Consider the following 18599-nt stretch of genomic DNA (forward strand, 5'->3'; position numbering starts at 1 on the left):
CAAATGTTTTGAGAATGATGAGGGCAATGAATGTACAAATGTGCTTTACACAGTTGATGTATGTATGGATTGTGATAAGAGTTATATGAGCCCCTAATAAAATGATTTAAAAAATGATGTTCTTTGGGAAATAAGAAATTGTACAGACTAGAAAAGAAACATTAAAGAAAAGAAACATTTTGAGGCTTATGCATTTATTCCCATATCTATTATTAATGATTTAGAGGACAGGATTAAGTTTTTAGTACCTGAAAGATACTTGGTGAAAAGCACTCCAAAACCAAAGTAAAGCAAACCTGAGGTAAAATGCTGAAAAAGATGAGATAATCCATTTCTCCACCTACAAGATTTTGCCTGAGGGTAGTAGCCATGTGCAGCAATTCATGCAAATATGGCATTATTGGGTTTGGTAACTTTTATAGTTCCAATTGGTCTCGTTGTGAGGAGTTTTGCTTTCTTTATACAGTGTAATCCCCACTGAAGGCTGTCACCTTTGATGTTCATTGTTAAATGCTTCAAGTCCTCTTCACTTTCAGTAAGCAAGGTTGTGTCACCCGCATATCACAAGTTGTTAAGGAGTCTTCCTACCACCCTGATGCAGTGCTCATCTGCATACAGTCCAGCTTCTCAGATTATAAGCAATATCACGACAAATGGGGAAAATACTGAAGTTGTCAAGGATTTCATTTTACTTGGATCCACAGTCAACCCCACTGGAAAGCAAGCATTAAGAAATCAAACGACCTATTGCACCGGGTGAATAAGCTGCAAAAGGCCTCATTAGAGTGTTAAAAAGAAAGATCAGGTGTGCCTGACCCAGTCATGGTATTTTCAATCACTTCATAAACATGCAAAGTCTGGACAATGAAAAAGGAAGACCTAAGGAGAATCGTGCAATTTGAATTATGGTGTTGGTCAAGGCTAAAGAATATACCATGGTCTGCCAGAAAAATATACAAACCTGTTTCAAAGTTCATTTGAAATGCTCCTTAGAAACGAGGATGGCAAAAAAAGAAAGAAAGAGAGAGAGAGAGAGAGAGAGAGAGAGAGAGAGAGAGAGAGAGAAAGAGAGAGAGAAGAATGAGGATGGCAGGGCTTCATCTCATGTACTTTGGCTATGCTATCAGGAGGGCTCAGGCCCCGGAGAAGGACAGCATGCTTGAAGTAGAACCCCAAACACTTTCTGCATCCAAGTCAACACTGTGGCTGTACAGGACTGAACAGACCTGCCCCATGGGTTTCCAAGGCTGTGAATCTTTATGGCAGCATACCACTTCCTACGGTTCCTGTGGCGTGGCTGGTGGATGGGTGCGAACTGCTGACTTTGTGGTTAGCAGACCAACTTGTAATTTATTATGCTACCAGTGTTCCTCCTTGGTAAAGTAGAGAGTTAGTGAAAAAGAGGAGGATCCTCAACACGATGACTTGTACACAGTGGCTGCAACAATGGGCTCAAACATAACAATGATTGTGGAGATGGTGCAGAATCATGCAGTGTTTCACTTAATTGCACAAAGGAGCACTATGGCCGCTAACAACAATAAGAACTATATGGTTCTCATAAGGAGCACAAAATAAACTACCCAGCAGTGTTTAAGTGCTTGGCTTTAAACGCCATCAGGAGATAAACGTGGCAGTTTGCTTCTTCAAAGATTTACAGCCTTAGAAACCCCGTGGAGCAGTTGCACTTTGTCTTACCAGCTCACTCTTGAGTTAGAATCCACTCATAGCATGGAGATGTAATGGGTAAGAACTGGAATCCAGAGTCAGACTCCTACATTCAAATCCTGACTTTCACAATGAGAAATGGGAAGGGAACTGGTAAGTGTGTCTTGGTTTTTTCATATAAAGGGGGGGGGGTGAGAGGAAATAGTTCATGTACAGCCCAGTACAAACTTAAGATATTTTAAATATTTTTGACAGAGAACAATCAATTCATTGGTAACTAAACAAAATATTTAGTAAAACAAAGCAACATAAAATAGTGACCTACTGTGATTTTGGTCCTGGGACTGGTTTCCCCATTCCGAGACTCCTCAGGCACATTCACTTTCATGTAAGTATTTGGTGAGTTCAGCCATCGTGTCTTTTCACGCTGTTGTCTCTGGGCCATGTACTTGAGAGGAGAGAGTGGCACTGCGTCGTCCTCAAAGGAAAAGGCGGTGACAGTTGCTGGGATTTCCACATCACTCTTGTGCCTTGGCTTTTCTCGAATGAGAGGATGCCTATAGGTGTAGCCTGTTCTATAGCCCTAAGAAAGGGGAAAAACACAATTGCATCCAACCTGTACCAAGGCAGTGCTTGAATTTGAATTCTTCAACAAATGATTCAAAAAACTTCCTTGTTTAAAAAACAAACACAAATACAGGGAAAAACCCCTTTCAACATCCATACAACCTCCACGTCACACCGGTGTGGAAATGAAGCAAACGTCAAGATCTGGTGAAAACGAGTTCCAGCTGACACAGCCATCGATAAGCGTAATTTCAAGGCTGCTGACCAGAACTTTTTTCCTATCTATAAACTGGCTTCCTGGGACCCAAAGCTCAGTGCTCATTCTAGTCTTTGTTTTGGGGTCTAAAGGCATCCGACTTCACGAATCTTGATGGAAGAGGGAAAAGAGGGCATGTGCACATCCCACTTTTGATTCACAAAACTTGGTTAAATAGTACTGAAGCACCTTCCTGCGTCAAATTCTGCTCTGGGAATAATAAAGAACATGTGCCCACACAAAAACCAAAGTCCACGTTTACGTTTGACTTTTCACCTACCAAATTGTCCAAAGTCCTCATCAGCCCTTCAAACTCGATTTCGCCGACTTTCCACTTTTGATGGGAACTCATATTCACCCCTCCTCCTCCAGATGCTGCTATGGTGTGAGTGAACGCTTTATACTTTTGCAGATCCAGTAAGAGTAGATTGTCTACTCCCCCTGCCCCCGCTAATGCTCGGACCTGTAACAAATGACAAAATGTATAGAAGTGCAGGACTGTCAAGGCTGCAATGAGAATTTTACTTTCAAGGAGGCACACTTTCAACCCAGCAAATATCCGTAACACTTATTCAGCAGCTAAGAGAAAGAAAAGGCTACACTTTCATGAGAAGAAGTATCTTTCCCATCCAGTGGAGGGATGGGCCTCTGATCCTCCTCAATGGAAACAGATTTCCAGCCATTCTTAAAAAAGTATGTTAAGCAAATGAACTCTCTGCCTATGGAGAGCGTGGAATTGTTGGAAATTGCATTAAATTCACGAAATGTCTGACAACGTTATAGTTTTTACAAAAGTGACTACATCTGCTCTTTGATGGCTGGGATGCCTTTGTTGGGTCTCTTTTTGCAGCTTATTAGCATCACCACTATAAAGATGTGCAATTGTACGGGGGTTAAGCAAGTAAGTATTACCACAAAAATCATAGAAGCCTGTAATAAACAAATATATCAAAATGTGAAGCAACACTTCTCTACATAGCTCCCATCTAGGTGTATATGTTTCTGCAGGTGGTGTTTCCATCCCACGAACCCTGGACTCTGCATGCTGGTTTTTACCATGTCAAAATGGCAGTGCTGGCATCCTCCAGGGGCTTAAAGTATGTTCCTTGGAAATGTTCTTTGAGTTTTGGGAACAGGGGAAGTCTGAATGAAGAGGCAGGGACAGGGGCAGGGTTGGAGGCTGGATGGGGTACGGTTTCCCAATGAACTTCTCACGGGACGGCCTTTGATACCTCAAGGAACGAGGAAGTGGCAAGAAACTTCTTGGAGCAACTTTCCTGGCCTTTTGCTCAGCAAGACAGTTTTCAATTTCCTTAAAATTTCTTCATAAGAAGCCCCTGTATGATTGTCCTGTGTCCTTTAAGAAAACCTCTCAAGATTACCCAGTTGGAGTCCCCCTACTCTTCTAAGCTGACCGCTTTGCCTTTTAATGGGCCCATCAGGTCCCACTGGAAGGCCCTGTTTTGATCAGATCTTGCTCTCTGATTCATAACAGTAAATCCAAGTCTCTTCCCTGGTTTAGATTCATTCCATTAGCTTCAATCTTGTTCAAACACCCAATTGGAAGACAAGATCTTTGAATCAGCTAATCTTCATGCAACACCTTTTTTCTTTTTGTTTAAGTATTCTTTTTTCTGAAGGTACCCTAATAATACTGAGTCAAGTGTATTACTGAGAGAACCTGTTGCCAGTCAGCCACTGATCACAGAGGCATGTTTAAATATGTTTTGTTTGGAATACATTCATGTGTACATGAACTGGAGCCCTGGTAGCAATACTTTTTCACTACTTAGAAAGGATTGTGGAGAAAATGATGTTTAAAAGGTACTTAGGAGTTTGTGTCTACCTGTGCATTTCTTTCTCTTTTTTTTTAAATTCAAGAGATACTTTTGTTGGATTTTATTTTAGTAGAGCAGAACTTCTCTTAAGAAACAAAGAGTGATCCTCAAGAAACAAAGAAAAATATGCCATGGATAGGAGTTTAAAAACCAGGAAGAAAAAAACCAAAACAACCCACTAAACAAGCAAAACCCAAAAGCAATGTAAACGAAAAAAGAAGTAATTTTTTCCCCACCTGAATCTCACAGGCTAGCTGCACAATGAAAATATAATAAAAAGCCTCCTCCACGCTTTCTCCCAGTGCTACCACACCATGATTTCGGAGTACAAGCACCTAAAATAGAATGCCAAAGCGATCACTTTAAATAACTGTCATAGTTCACACTGTTTTCTTATCAATAGCAGCAGCCACAAATATAGCTCCTGAGATAGAAACTACTACATACCTTACAGCTTGGTCCCAGAACTTTCTGCAGTTGAATTCTCTCCTCCTGATCATCAAGAGACCCTTGGTAGTCATAATAGGAGACATCTCCCAGGATTAAGGACTCTTGAGAAATCGGGAGGATCCCGCACTTCATGGATGATACCTATTTGAGTGGCCCAGTTCAGAATGACACATTTAGTCATTACGTACACTTTCATAACTCACTGCCATCAAGTCAATTCTGATTCGTAGTGACCCTGTGGTTTCTGAGACTGTAATTCCTTACAGGATTTTTTTCCCCATGGAGCAGCAGGTGGTTTCAAACTGCTGACCTTGTGGTTGACAGCCCAATGCATAACCCACTAGGCTACTGGGGCTCCTCCCATACTAATTTTTCAGTCATCCCAAGAAGCATTGGTCTATTCATTGTGTTCATCACTTCAGTACCTCTTCCTACTCTGGTTTCAGGGGAAAGAAAAAAATGAAAGGACTTATAGGATACAATCCAATTTAAATGCTGTGTTAAGTGTTATGAAAGAAGGATTCAGTGGTCGTTATTAAATTCTTTAGTTAAAAAAAAAAATCGAAGTGCCACTAGCTGTCTCCCAGAATGGTGGTAGGCTCTTTTGCTTTCTGAATCTGTGGAGGATTTACAATTCAGAGGTGAGCTTGAATGGCAGGGCCTGGTAGAATGCAGATAGGAACACAGAGTGTCAGGGAAGCCCTGCAAAGTAATGCATTTCCAGAGCCTTCTTTGGTTTGGGTCCTCGCGGACTTACAGCTGCTGTTTCCAGGGTATGGATATGTATCACGCACTTCACATCAGGCCGTGTGGAATAGATGGCAGCATGAGGACTGAATCCTGTATGGTCAATTTTCAAATTAGTACTTCCCTGGTCAACCACTTCTCCTATTATATTGACTTTAACCTGGAGAAATCAGAAAGACATATTCCGTTGGTACACATGTGTCAACGTTTGCCCGTACTCCTCAGGTGAAACATAGGACCTGGGAAAGTTTTTGGTAAGAGACTGTAACCAGACTTTGAGAACCTCTGTGATGACTACTTAACCTTGCCACTGTGACCCAAGAGCGGCCATAAGCAAGATATAAATGAAAGGGTAGTGGTATTCTGGTAAAACTGTATTTACCAATCTAGAGAACTGGCAACCAAATTTAGTACTAGTAAGAGGCACCAGACACAAGAAACGACGTATGCTTAGCTCTTCACCGACAGTCCAGGACAAGTCTAGTGAGCACAAAAGTGGCTAGAAAGTTTCCATTTGGTAATATCTCAGTACCCAGGACCAATGCAGCTCCCGATGTCCTAAGCATGGGCACAGAGTCTAGGAGCAGGAGCGTGGAAAAGATAAAATGCTTGGCCAGATCCTACACTCACACCAACTACATGTTGTTTACATTTATTTATGAAACACCAAACACACACATACATAACACCACCGCCCCTCTCCCACCCAGTTGCCATCAAGTCGATTTTGACTCTTGGCCACCCCATGTGATTCAGAGTAGACCCAGGTGTCCTAGGAATGTTAATGGCTGAAACACTTTGGAAGTAGATTGCCAGGTCTTTTCATCTGAGGCACCTCTGCATGGGTTTGAATCACCAGCCTTTTGATCAGTAGCCAAGCACCACCAGGGCCTCGCATGAACCACACACAAACTATATTACGTGATGCTTTTTCAAATCCATTATCTTTTCCCTTTCTGTCCTATGTGAAAAGCAAGCATTTCTGAACTTGGTAACGTCGGAGTGAAAATCATACCAAGCTGGAGGCTGTGGCTTCAGAAAAAGACAGGCCTCTGGGGATTATTATAATATGATCTTGCTCTTTACTTATTCTTACCTGGAAGGGAAAAACAAAAGGAAATTATTTTACAGAGTAAACACAACCAGAAATACATTTACAATAAACAATTCTAAGAGATTTGGAAAGAAATGAAAGTAAACAAAAATTAAAGAAGCGTACAACATACAGTTTTTGAGATTTTTTTCCCCTTGATGCTCACGCATCCCGACAATGGTTTCTCTCATTCACTGGCTTTACCCAATGTATTATTTTGGATTTCTAGCACAGCTTAAGGTCAGCTATACTCACGAGGAACATTCATGCCAATTCTATTGAACCCAATATAGAAATGACTGTAACTTTGATTTACTATATGGAAATGAAGGGGAAATGGGCAAAGGGTAGAGAACTGCCTCTTCTGAGGATCAGAATGAAGGTGAATATAGGAGGAGGGACAACTAGGAAGATGGGCTGGTGGTGGACGGCCCCATGTAGTCATGCCATTTCCCCACATGATATTCTAATATTTTTACCTCAGATACTGTGCTGCTTCCGAACGTGGCAAAATGAAAATAAATGGGAAAACTGTATTGAAAAAAACAAAAACCAAGGAGGAAACATTCCTGGACCCCTTCTATTTTTCTTGCCTCCATTTTTTCCCAATGCTATTGAAGCTCAGACATAAATAAATAGGGAGAGGAAAAAAGTTGCCACTAGGATCTGGATAGGTCCTACAATGGGTCTGAATGACAGGAACACGGATGGCAAAGAGAGAAGAAAGTTGGGATAATGAGCGCCTCTCCCTTGGAGAGAAGGCTTAATTATGACTCATGGACATGAGTCAGCATTCTAGGTCCAGAGAAGGAAGTCTGAAAACAATTTCCTGCAACAAGGGAAGAAGAGTACAGCTGTCTTCTACTCGGAATTTTTAAAGAAGAAAGTGAAGGCGCAGGGACTCACTGAGATGTATGTGTTTGCCAAGTGTGCCCATCCAAACAAGTCTGCCAGCCTGTAGAGACTGGCAAGCTTACAACGGCTCAGCTTTTCCCCCTTCACATATGAGGAGGCATCTGCGCCAGGAAGATCATTGATAGGTGTAACCATGCCAAGACCTGAAAGAGGAAAATAGTGGACAAGGGGTCAAGTTGAGTCAACTCCTTCCCTGGAAATTAGTCCACACATCCTACCGGAAGCAACCTGAGTTGAGGAGTGTTTCATAATAATCTGAAATTTACCAGGTCACGAAATATTTAATTAGCATGCCCCCCTGAGAGTAAAAAATGGTTATCAGCTATCTTTTCTACCTTGGTAAAGGTGGTTATCCATCTAGTACTTGTTAAGGAGTGACATACTTTTTGGGGAAAAACAGGGTTACATGATCCGAAAGGTGAAAGAATATTATTAAGTACTATGGCAAATTGCTAATTTTATGATGAAGAGATCTCTGGAATAAACCACAACTTTTTCTAATACATTTTTAACATTTAGTCCACTGCTAAAAAGCATTTAGAAAAGAATGAATCCTAACAATATTCTGGCTTCTGCCCTCATTGTGCAACAAAAACTAGTCTTGAAAGTCTCCAGTGACGCCGCCGTTGCCTGGCTTAGCCATCCTTTTCTGGGGCCCCTTGGAAGCCAGCTCCGTCAGTCCTGCCCCTTTCCGAGGATTCCTCTCCAGGGTCATGTGATATTATCTTGGATCGTTTGTTCCCTTTCCACTTGCTGTTTCTGCATGGACACATTCTCTTTGCTGCCCTTCTCCAAAGTGTGGTTCTTCCCCAAAGCTCAGTCATCCACTCTGCTCTTTTCTCTGCTTACGTCATTAAAACAAAATACTCTCTTCAAGGCTGCAGCTGTGAGTTCTGTGACATGAGCTTCATCCTTCACCAGGCCCTCCTTCCCAATCTACAGCTTGTTTGTTCTCATGGCCAATAACAGTAATATAAAAATGAAGAGTCTAAAATGGTTTTACTTATACTGATGGTAGTACAATTCTGGCAAACTCAAACGCTAAGTAACCTTTATCTCAACCTTTTTTGGGCCACCATACGTAATTTAGCATGGGGTTTCAGCACCACCACCACCCCCACCAAGACAAAAACCACCATCACCACAAAATCCCAAACAAACCGGGTTCCTGTACTGGCTCAGACTCATACTGACCCCAGGCTGGCATGGGACTAGCATGCATTTTCTTCACAAGGGGCCTTCAATGTCCATACTCAATTTCCAAACCCTGCTTCACATGTGAAATCCTGGAATAAATCTTCTCATTCTTTTGCTTGTCTGTGGACCCTCTATTTGAAATCCATTCTGCATTAAACTACCAGATTAAGTTTCCTTTTGCAGCACTACTTTAATCTCAAAGTTCTGCGGGAGCACCAAACATAAATGCTTATAGGGACCAGGAAGGCAATGTAAATGCATAACCCAGCCCAAGTGCTGCCTATGGGTAACCAGGCTAAAGGGGCATCACAACTCAGTTCCAACTAGTTGTTATCATGTAAGAAGATTGAGTCCAGTGCTATTAGAATTCTTTCAGAGAAGCACTAAATCAACATTTGAATGTGAGATCTTCAAATTTTGAAATGTTGCAAATAAAAAAACTCAGAAAGTTTCAACAATATGTGGTTCACATGCACTAGAATAATTTCTGACCAAATTTCAGTCAGTTATTAAGCTAGCTCCTCTGACCCTTCTTACCCATTCAGCAGTAACTCCCACATTTCAAAGGACAACACAACACAAATATTCCAGCCAAACTGGGTGACTTCTACTCCCTGACTTCTGCATACTAGGGCAGGGCTGTCTGGCTGCCATGCCTTGTCCATTCTAGGCAGCCAGCCCAACCTCACTTATCATGTCCCTAGCCCCCTTTGTATCTAGAACTTGCACAAACACATTCTCTTATGATTGCTGTCTTTCCTGACTTGACTTCCTCTCCCTATCTTTGAATTTTTATCTTCGGACTTTTTCTTTTCCTTTGACCAATTTCCACAGCTTTAACCAATACGTCTGTGTCTACCTGCCAAGACTCTCTCTGAAGCTTTCTAATTTCAAACTGATGCAACATCTTGGCAACTCAAACGGAGCATGGCTAAACTGGAATCACCCCCACTCCCTCCCCTCTTCCAAACCAGAGTTACCCCTGGTCTTGTGTGATTTCTGTTGATTTTTTTTTCTTTCTTTAGGATCTCAGATAATATTTATTAAAATGTATACAGGAAATACAATTTTATTGTTGCAAATTTTACACTCTTTAGAACTTAAGGCCCTTTGCTTTATTGACATAATAATTTTAATAGGACAAATTTCAATAACTCAAGGTTCTCTAGAAAGAAAACCATCTGCTAGTGGTAAACTAAGAGATCCTCCTGCTAGTACATCTATAAACTATTGATGTTTGCATCATATATCAAGTTGAAAAAGAATTCATTTTTCCCTAAGCTCCTTAAAATGAATACTGAATTATAATATTTGAAAAGCCATTAAATTCTTTAACACTACATTAGCATCTGATTTCTGTTGATTGTAACATGAATCTCCCAGTTCACTCGTCAGCTTAAAGTGGCTTTCCATGACAGAATAGAACTCACTTTTAAAGTCACTTTCAAAGACAGAATAGAATTCAAACGACCAACTCTGGTTCTGAAGTGCTACATAGTAGGATCCTAAACTTACTTGGCCTACCACCTTAAAAAAAAAAATCAGCGTTCCCTTGGCAATTGAAAATGTTTGTACTGTAGCCCACAATCTAATGTAAGTATAATATCTGCTTTTGCAGTCCCTCTGGTTCAGTCAACCTGTCGCAGAGTCTTGTCCCGTCTTCCTTATCATATGCCTTTCTCATTGGTCTCTTCCTTTTCATCGTCACAGCCAGCACTCTAGTTCAAGCATTCATGCTTTACATTGGGACTCTTTGGCAGATTGCTCAACTGATCTAATTTTAGTCCCTTTGATTTTTAAATATTCAAATGATCACTAACAGCTCTTCCGGTTTTCTCCCTGTTCAGAGGTGAAAGCCTTTTTCACTCACCCCAACTTCTCCCCTAAGTTTTCCCCACAGGATTCTCACTGATGTGACAAAAGAGTCTTTTGTCAAAGGACTTGTCAAAAGAAAAGGAGTGGAAAAGGAAGGAAATGGTATTGCCCTCATTCCTTGAAACTGACATGATGTGGTCCTGAAAGCCCCATGCGGCATGAATTCCTGATTCATGCACCTGCCCTTTGGTTGCAGTGATTTTTGTACACAACTCAGTTAAGATGCATAGTACTTAATTAGTTAATGTAAGGCCTTATGATTCTAGGTATCCCTCCAGTGTTCACTTCTCTCTTATATTGTTGTAAATAGCCAGTACTTTAAAAGCCAGGCTAGCTAAGGCCACTTTCATGAACTTTTCTCAGTCCACTCTATTCAGCAATCAATTCATCCTCTTCATGAGCTTCAAGAAGGCCATTAAATAACTTCTTATAAACTGCTTGGTGATTTTTTGCTCTATAGTTATTCTGTTGGAGAGAGATGGGGCTTTCTACACCTGTAAGCAGTATTGGAAACTCAGAGGGGGCAGTTCTACCCTGTCCTATAGGGCTGCTATGAGTCAGGACCGACTCAATGGCATGTTTTGTTTTGTTATTTTGTAGTGTTAATTTTTTGTTTATTTATGGTGTATTACCCCAATTAAAACATGTTGCTATGGTGGGGGCTGTGCCTGTTTTATAATATTTTATGATCCTCAGAATCTAGTAAATGCCTAGCTGACTTGAAAATAGATATTCTAATGTGGTTAACTCTAAGGATTAGATGTAATAAACTTAAGGCCTGCGTTTGATCAAAATATGTTGCTAGGAGTCCCTGTGGCATATTAGGTTATGCACTGGGCTGCTAACTGCACATGGTCATCAGTTTGAAACCAACAGCTGCTCTACAGGAGAAAGATGAGGCTTTCTACTTCAGTTTTTAGTAAAGACTGACAGTTTCAGAAACCCAAAAGAGTTGTTCTTTTCTGTCCATAGGGGCACTATGAGTCCAAATTGGCTCCGTGGCATTGAGTTTGCATTATTTTTCATGTTCCTACAAAGATTCAGTGTTGCAAAGAAACATGAAATTATGATTGTTCAAACTCTCCAAAACTGCCATACTGAGGGAAGATGAAGTCAAGCCTGAGAAGGAGTTGGCCATGATGTAATCTGCAATCTGTTGTAATGCCAGTAATCCAGTTGGGTTGTGGCCTTTCTTCATCTGTTCTTGAATAAGGCATTCCAGGTCTTCCCGAAAGGCCTGTAACACAAACATAACCTCTGAGCACATGCATGCACTTGGAGTAGAACAGCAGAAATCTTATTTGCTCTGACACGCTTACGCTTTCCCTTATCCCTCTTCTGAGTAGCTTTCAGTCACACTTTAAAAAAATAAATAAATAAACAAAAAAATCATATCAAAACAAAACAATAAAAAGCAAGCAGGTTTCTTTCAGGGAAGGAAAAATATAGGCACTCTTAATCTCAAAGAAAGTGAAATATTTAACATTTATATTAAACCAGCCTCGGTAAGGCAACCGGTATTATTAATTAAGAGCATCAAGTACCCACTGATGCCAAAAGGAACTTCGTTTGCCCAGCAGCTTTATCAGTGAAGTTAGGGCACAGTCCCTATGTGTATGGGCACCATTCTAAATGGGTTACTCTTATTTGTAACCTGCAGTAAGTCTCCCTTAAGATAATTTTAAGATATTGTTTCCAATTTATGATTTCCATGGCAATTTTTTAGCACCATAAACTCTGAAAGCAAGTTGGTAGGACATTGAGAACGAATTACTTTCTGCCTGCAACCCTGTGTTAAAGAAGTGACTTTGCTCCAACTGTGGGTTCCAGATGTTCCTATTCTGGAGTGCTGTTGTGTATCTTCTTGTCTCTTTTTGGCATGGGAGGGGGTGTGTGTGACAGAAAGAGAAAGGAAGTTTCACTTGGAAACATTGTTTATATTAATACAAATCCTGGGCCGTAAGAGAAAATCTTTATTCCAGTAACCTTTGAGTTGCTACTATGATTCATTATCTGAATCCTCTCCCATCCTACCCAACACTTATTTTTATTAGATTCATTGTTTTGTTCTTTTGCTCATGTCTACTTCATTAATTTAAACACACAGCTCTTACAACATAAACCATCTAAACCTTGCTTCTCCATTTGAGATTGCTCACATGTGTACCAGGATACCCTGCCAGATAGCAAATTCCCATTTTTTCCACTTAAGAGAGAAAAGACATAAAATTACAGTGGAAACACCGAACACCAAACTCCAAGAGAGATTCGTTCTGAACACCTTAGAAGTGACGGGGGAAGCTTTCTCACAATGTGACTCTTTTTGAGTTGCTGATGGTTGCCTTCCTCAGGAGGGTGAGAAAAAGGTTTCCTGGGGTCCCTGCTAAGAGGTAGCCTTGTTTAGAAGATGGCTGAATAGACTAGAAGTGTCCAGGGACTTTTTTCTGTCTTTTTAAAGAATGATATAGAAACTCATGGTGGGTAGGGTGGTTCTGTGATTAGGTGGCAGATGGTAGTACTAATTTCGACTCTTATATGAATAGTTGAGAGCCACCTGTGATATAAACTGAGAGGGCTAAGCACTAATAGCAGTAATATTGGGGGCTCAACCATAGTGCACAGTGGGATACATTTAACCAGATGGAGAACTTCCTTCCCTGGTGCCCCATGATAGCCTCTGCAGGCACCTGGGCCAACTTTGAACTCTTAGCTTCTGTTGGATGATAGGCTGCCAGTGTGCAACAGTGATGCTGCATGGCAAGGAGATGCCGTGGTGGGCAAGAAAGGCTTTAGTGCGACCCTCGTCTTGTACACACATAGGTGCAGGTAAGCAAACACACACACCACTTCTGGGATCCAGAAACCAGTGATGGATACTCTGGGACCGTGAAAATCATTGACGTTCTTGTGACAATTTGGGGCAAACCAAAAATTTCAAGAGGTAGATTCTAGATCTTCTGCTAATATGGGGTTTTAAGTGATTAATTTACAAAATACTTGTGCTCATATTTGAATGCTGAGTTTATAAAGCAGTTTATGCCAAGTAAACATGGCTTTTCTTTTAGAAATTAAAAGCTTATTAAATGTAAATTACTAGCACTATTATAAAAATTCTAAAACTACTTCTGTTAGCTATATCTAGTTTCTTTAACTAGAAGATTGAAACCAGAAAAACTATGCTATGAAGTATAAAAATCTACAAAGACATGCTGTATTTATTAGAAATATCTCCTAATATACTAATAGGACCGTGAACACAAAACTGGCCCTTATATCTATGGGGTTGGAGGACACCTTCAAATAGAGGAAGAACGTAAATATTTTACTATCCTTAAGGCTGAAAAAAAACCCCAATATGTTCTCATTTATCTTTATATATTTAAAAAAAATTTAATTTTACTTATTTTAAAAATACTTTTATTGGGGGCTCTTACATCTCTTATCAAAATCCATACATTACTCCAATGTGTCAAGCAAATTTGCACATATGCCGCCATCATCATTTTCAAAGCATTCTCTTCACATTTGAGCCTGATATCCGCTCCCCATTTCTTCCCCCTCCCTCCCCTGCCCGCCCTCTCTCACGAACCCTTGATAAGTTATAGATTATTTTTCCATATCTTATATCGTCCTCTCTTGCCCCTCACCCACTTTTCCATTACTCATCCCCCTGAGAGGGAGTTCTAGATTGATCCTTGTGATTGATTCCCCCTTTCTCCTCGTACCCTCCCCTAATCCTCCTGGTATCTCTACTCTCCTTGTTGGCCCTGAGGGGTTTATCTATCCTGGATTCCCTGTGTTGCAGGCTCTTATCTGTAGCAGTGTGCATGCTCTGGTCTAATATGATTTGTAAGGTAGGATTGAGGTCATGATAGTGGGGTGAAGGAAGCACCAAAGAGCTAGAGGAAAGTTGCGTGTCTCGTCGGTGCTATACTGCACCCTGAATGGCTCATCTCTTCCCTGTGAGGGGATGTCCAACTGTCTACAGCTGGGCATTGGGTCTCTACTCCATGTCCCCCCCCTCCCCCATTCACCTTGGACATGGTTTTATTCTGGGTCTTAGATGCCTGATACCTGATCCTATCGACACCTCATGATCACACAAACTGGTGTGCTTCTTCCATGTGGGCTTTATTGCTTCTGAGCTAGATGGCCACTTGTTTATCTTCAAGCCTTTAAGACCCCAGATGCTATGTCTTTTGATAGCCGGAACGATTAGCTTTCTTCACCACATCTGTTTATGCACCCGCTTTCTCTTCAGCTATCGTGTAGGGAAGGTGAGCATCACAGAATGCAGGATTGTTGAAACAAAGTGTTCTTGTGTTAAGGGAGTACTTGAGTTGAGGCCCAATGCCCATCTGCAACCTTAATTTTTACCATATAGATATGAGCACATAGTTCTATTCCCCTCTCACTACATATATATTTACATATGTACATGCCTGGTATTTAGGTCTTTATAAATGTTCTTTGCCTCCTGGTTCTTTCCTCCATTTACCTTTATATTAACTACAAAAAGTTTCTGAACATGTAGGAATGGGCCAATCTTCTGAAACCTCACTTTTCCTTCAAAACTCAATCCTCTTTAGATTTTCCTTAAAGCAACAATAATCAGTACTCTTTGATTCAGCCAGACACACACACACACACCAGTGATGCCTACTATGGGCATCACTCATGTATATTATACTAGCTCTGGGAAGTAGGCATTATTAATTTTATTGGCTGTGTTTATCCAATGTTGTTATAGGAAGAATTTAAGGCAGCTTTCACAGACTAAAATAATATAAAAATAGACTAAAACAAAATATAACCAAAGAGAAAATAAGCATGAGGAGGCTAGATAGAGCCAGGAATAAAGTTAAAATAATGATAAAAAATGCACAGGTTTAAATTCTATGCATTTGATAGAGGGGGCTAAATTTGATCTCAACTCTCTAATGCCCAACATCAATTAAGGCAACCTACTCAACATACTGATTTGCAACACATTTAAGATTATAAACCAATTTAATATTACTGAACTATTGAATTATATGATAGGTAAATTATAGGTCAGTAACATCATTTAAAAATAACTTCATTTTATAAGAGATTAATGTAGGGTACCAGCCCTGACAATTGAATGGATCCAAAGGGCAAATGTGTAACTGAGGGGTAAATCAAAGAGACATCAGACAAGATAAGGCGTGCAAGGGCTCACCTCTGGGACCACAATGACTTCAGGAGCCAGGTCTATGCAGAGAGAGAGAATACATTTCCTACCAAGGCTTATATACACTCTAGAGGCATGCAAGCCCTCCTCATTACAGGTAACCACATACATAAGAAAGTGGGTTGTACCCTAACCCTAAAGGTCCCTAAGTACATTGGAGGAGTAACCTAATACCAGTTCCTGGCAGGGGGGTTGGGGGAAGAAAAGAGGCTGTCTTCTGAGCCTAGAGAGCAATAGCACACCTCTGCTCCTATAGTTAAAGCTAGCGGCTAGATGGCAATCAGCCATGTGCTTGTAAGAAGTAACCTTACGGTAGCACTATTATGGGAAGATATAGCAGGGAACAATATTAATTATGAAGACATGATCGGGACTCATGTCCAACTCAGAAAGAGTAAAGGCCTCCCTCCACCCCAGAAACCTGCCAGGCTTCTTAATATATGAGAATAAAGGATTCATCTGTATACACTCTCTTTCCATTCTTTGTTTCCCACAGATTAAAATCCAACTATTTGCTTAAGAGGTTCACAGCTATTTTTGAAGTTGATGAGAAATTTCTGCTGGGTTGGGTAGGAAAGCTGAATAAGAAAGGTTGAAAAACTTGTTGAAGACCATAAAACGTAAAAGAAAAGAAAAGAAAAGAAAAGACCACAAAACTACTCAAAGGCAAGACCTCAAGTCAAATAATTATTTTTCCCATCAATGAAAATTATTTTTTCACTCTCATATATCCAACAATATGGTGATCATTCTTTGGGATGGTCCATTCAGCTTGACCGATGTATGAGCTCTTCTGAAACTAATTAATAAGAGGAGGAAAATATGAGCTTCCCTTTTCAGGGCATTTTCAGAATCAAAGATTTCAAATAGCTTGCTCTTCTTCTATTTTCTCAGCTCAAGGCAATTTGGAACTGCTTTTGGTATCCAAATTGACAGATGCCAAAATGTTTCATGACTGAGACTCAAGTTGGGGTGGATAACTAAATTGAGTGACAGAAACTGAAGGTAAAGGAAATAAGAAGGGATATATGGGTGGGATTTATGAATGTTTTAAATGAATGAGCTAGGGGTTAAAGATGAGATTTTTAGTTTAAATTCCAGCCTTACCATTTAACAGCTGTGAAAACACTGGCAAGCTATTTTAGCCTCTTTATGTTTCAGATTATTCATATGTAAAATATAAATATTTTCTAGACTTGGATTAAATAATATACCCAATAGGAATTTGGTACATCCAAACCAGATTCATTGCCATCAAGTTAATTCTGACTTATAGAGACCCAGTAGGGCAGGGTAGAACTGTCCCTATGGGTTTCTGAGACTGTAACTTTTTACGAGAGAAGAAAACCTCATCTTTCTCCTGAAGAGGACTGATGGTTTTGAACTGCTGACCTTGAGATTAGCAGCCCAGTACATAATCCACTAAACTACTATTCCACTAAATATATTCCAGGAACATCAACTGTCTTTGGATAAGATTTAGAAAATGTGATTCTAGACCCCAAATGAATGCTGTAATGGATTTTGACCTTGGTAGGGTGGGTGTTAGGGAAGGGTTAGGATATATCATATGTGGAAGGCAGGCGAAGAAATTGTGGCCAGGGTGTGGACTGTGTTGATTTTAAAATAAAACCACAGGGTACATCATTCTTCCTTTCAAGATTGTGTAGAACTTACTGAGTGACTTAGTGTAAGTGGTTTCTGAGATCAGATCATAGAAGACACTGCAGGCACCTCTTTAATTCCCCTTCTAGAATATTTGTTACAGGGTAGGACACTTCAGCAGTCTTGAGGAGAGGTCCATGTGGCAAGGACCAACGGTAGATACTCTCATATCAATCAGACCTTCCAGTGACAGCAGCACTGCGTGATGTCTGGGCTATAACTTCATGAGAGACCTTGAGCCAGCATTACACAGCTAAACTGCTTCTGAATTCCTCATGCACAGAAATGGCAAGTTAACATATGGTTCCTTTAGTTGCTAAATTTGGGAGTGACTTTATTATTTGTTATTTGCTAGTTAGTAAAGGATAACTAATATGAACCACCATGTATAATTTCCATTTGTGTAGTTTGTGTTGTATTAAAAGAACTGTGAAAATTCCTGTCCTAAGTTAGCAGCAGCCCTGGGGCTGCAAAGGGTTAAGCATTAGAATGCTAATGGAAGGACAGGCTCTAGAACACATGAGCTACTCCAGGGGAGAAAGATGAAGCATCTGCTTCTAGAAAGACAGACAAGACAGTCTCGAAAAAGTTCCTAGAACAGCTTCACTCCACCCAATAGGGGCGCTTGTTGTGAGTCAAAAGCCAATAATCAGTGGGTTTTTGTTGTTGTTGGGTTATACAATATGGCAGAAAGAAGTATTTATACACTTTTATGTGGGGCAGAGAAAAAGACAATGGCCTTCGACAAGATGAACTGACAAAGTGGCTTGGTCGATGGGCTCAAGCACAAGACCACTGAGAGGACGGCACAAGACCAGGCAGTGTTGTGTTCTGTGGCACACAGGGATGCTAGGAGACGGAACCGACTCGACAGCACCTAACAACAACATGGATTGCATTGTCTCACCCAAACAGTTATGTTGAAGTGGTATGGCGCATAGCATAGGAAAAGAGGAACTGGCTTGGAGATGGGTTTGCTTTATATATGTTAATGAGGCCATACAGGAATAGGATGAGTACTAAACCCACTAACCTTTTTTCCCCCCAATAGTTTTATTGAGATAAAATTCACATAGTATACATTTCCATTGCTCAACTGTATTTAAAAAGAGT

The 18599-nt window shown here is 40.5% G+C and overlaps 1 protein-coding gene across 3 annotated transcripts in view; it reads right to left on the minus strand.

Moving 5' to 3' along the window:
- Positions 1-18599, minus strand: part of ADD3 (adducin 3) — a 139022-nt gene that overhangs the window by 12214 nt on the left and 108209 nt on the right. For all 3 annotated transcript variants that reach the window (XM_045291178.1, XM_004700935.2, XM_004700936.2), the window contains exons 3-10: positions 11705-11843; positions 7526-7677; positions 6542-6622; positions 5537-5686; positions 4777-4920; positions 4566-4664; positions 2772-2954; positions 1994-2251 (exon numbers count right to left, since the gene is read on the minus strand). In XM_045291178.1, the coding sequence (XP_045147113.1) occupies positions 1994-2251; positions 2772-2954; positions 4566-4664; positions 4777-4920; positions 5537-5686; positions 6542-6622; positions 7526-7677; positions 11705-11843 (1206 nt within the window). The remainder of the gene's footprint in view (positions 1-1993; positions 2252-2771; positions 2955-4565; positions 4665-4776; positions 4921-5536; positions 5687-6541; positions 6623-7525; positions 7678-11704; positions 11844-18599) is intronic.

The sequence above is a fragment of the Echinops telfairi genome, unplaced genomic scaffold (assembly GCF_000313985.2).
Source record: "Echinops telfairi isolate 266 unplaced genomic scaffold, ASM31398v2 ScPeMD7_70;HRSCAF=299, whole genome shotgun sequence".
NCBI classification, from domain to species: domain Eukaryota; kingdom Metazoa; phylum Chordata; class Mammalia; order Afrosoricida; family Tenrecidae; genus Echinops; species Echinops telfairi.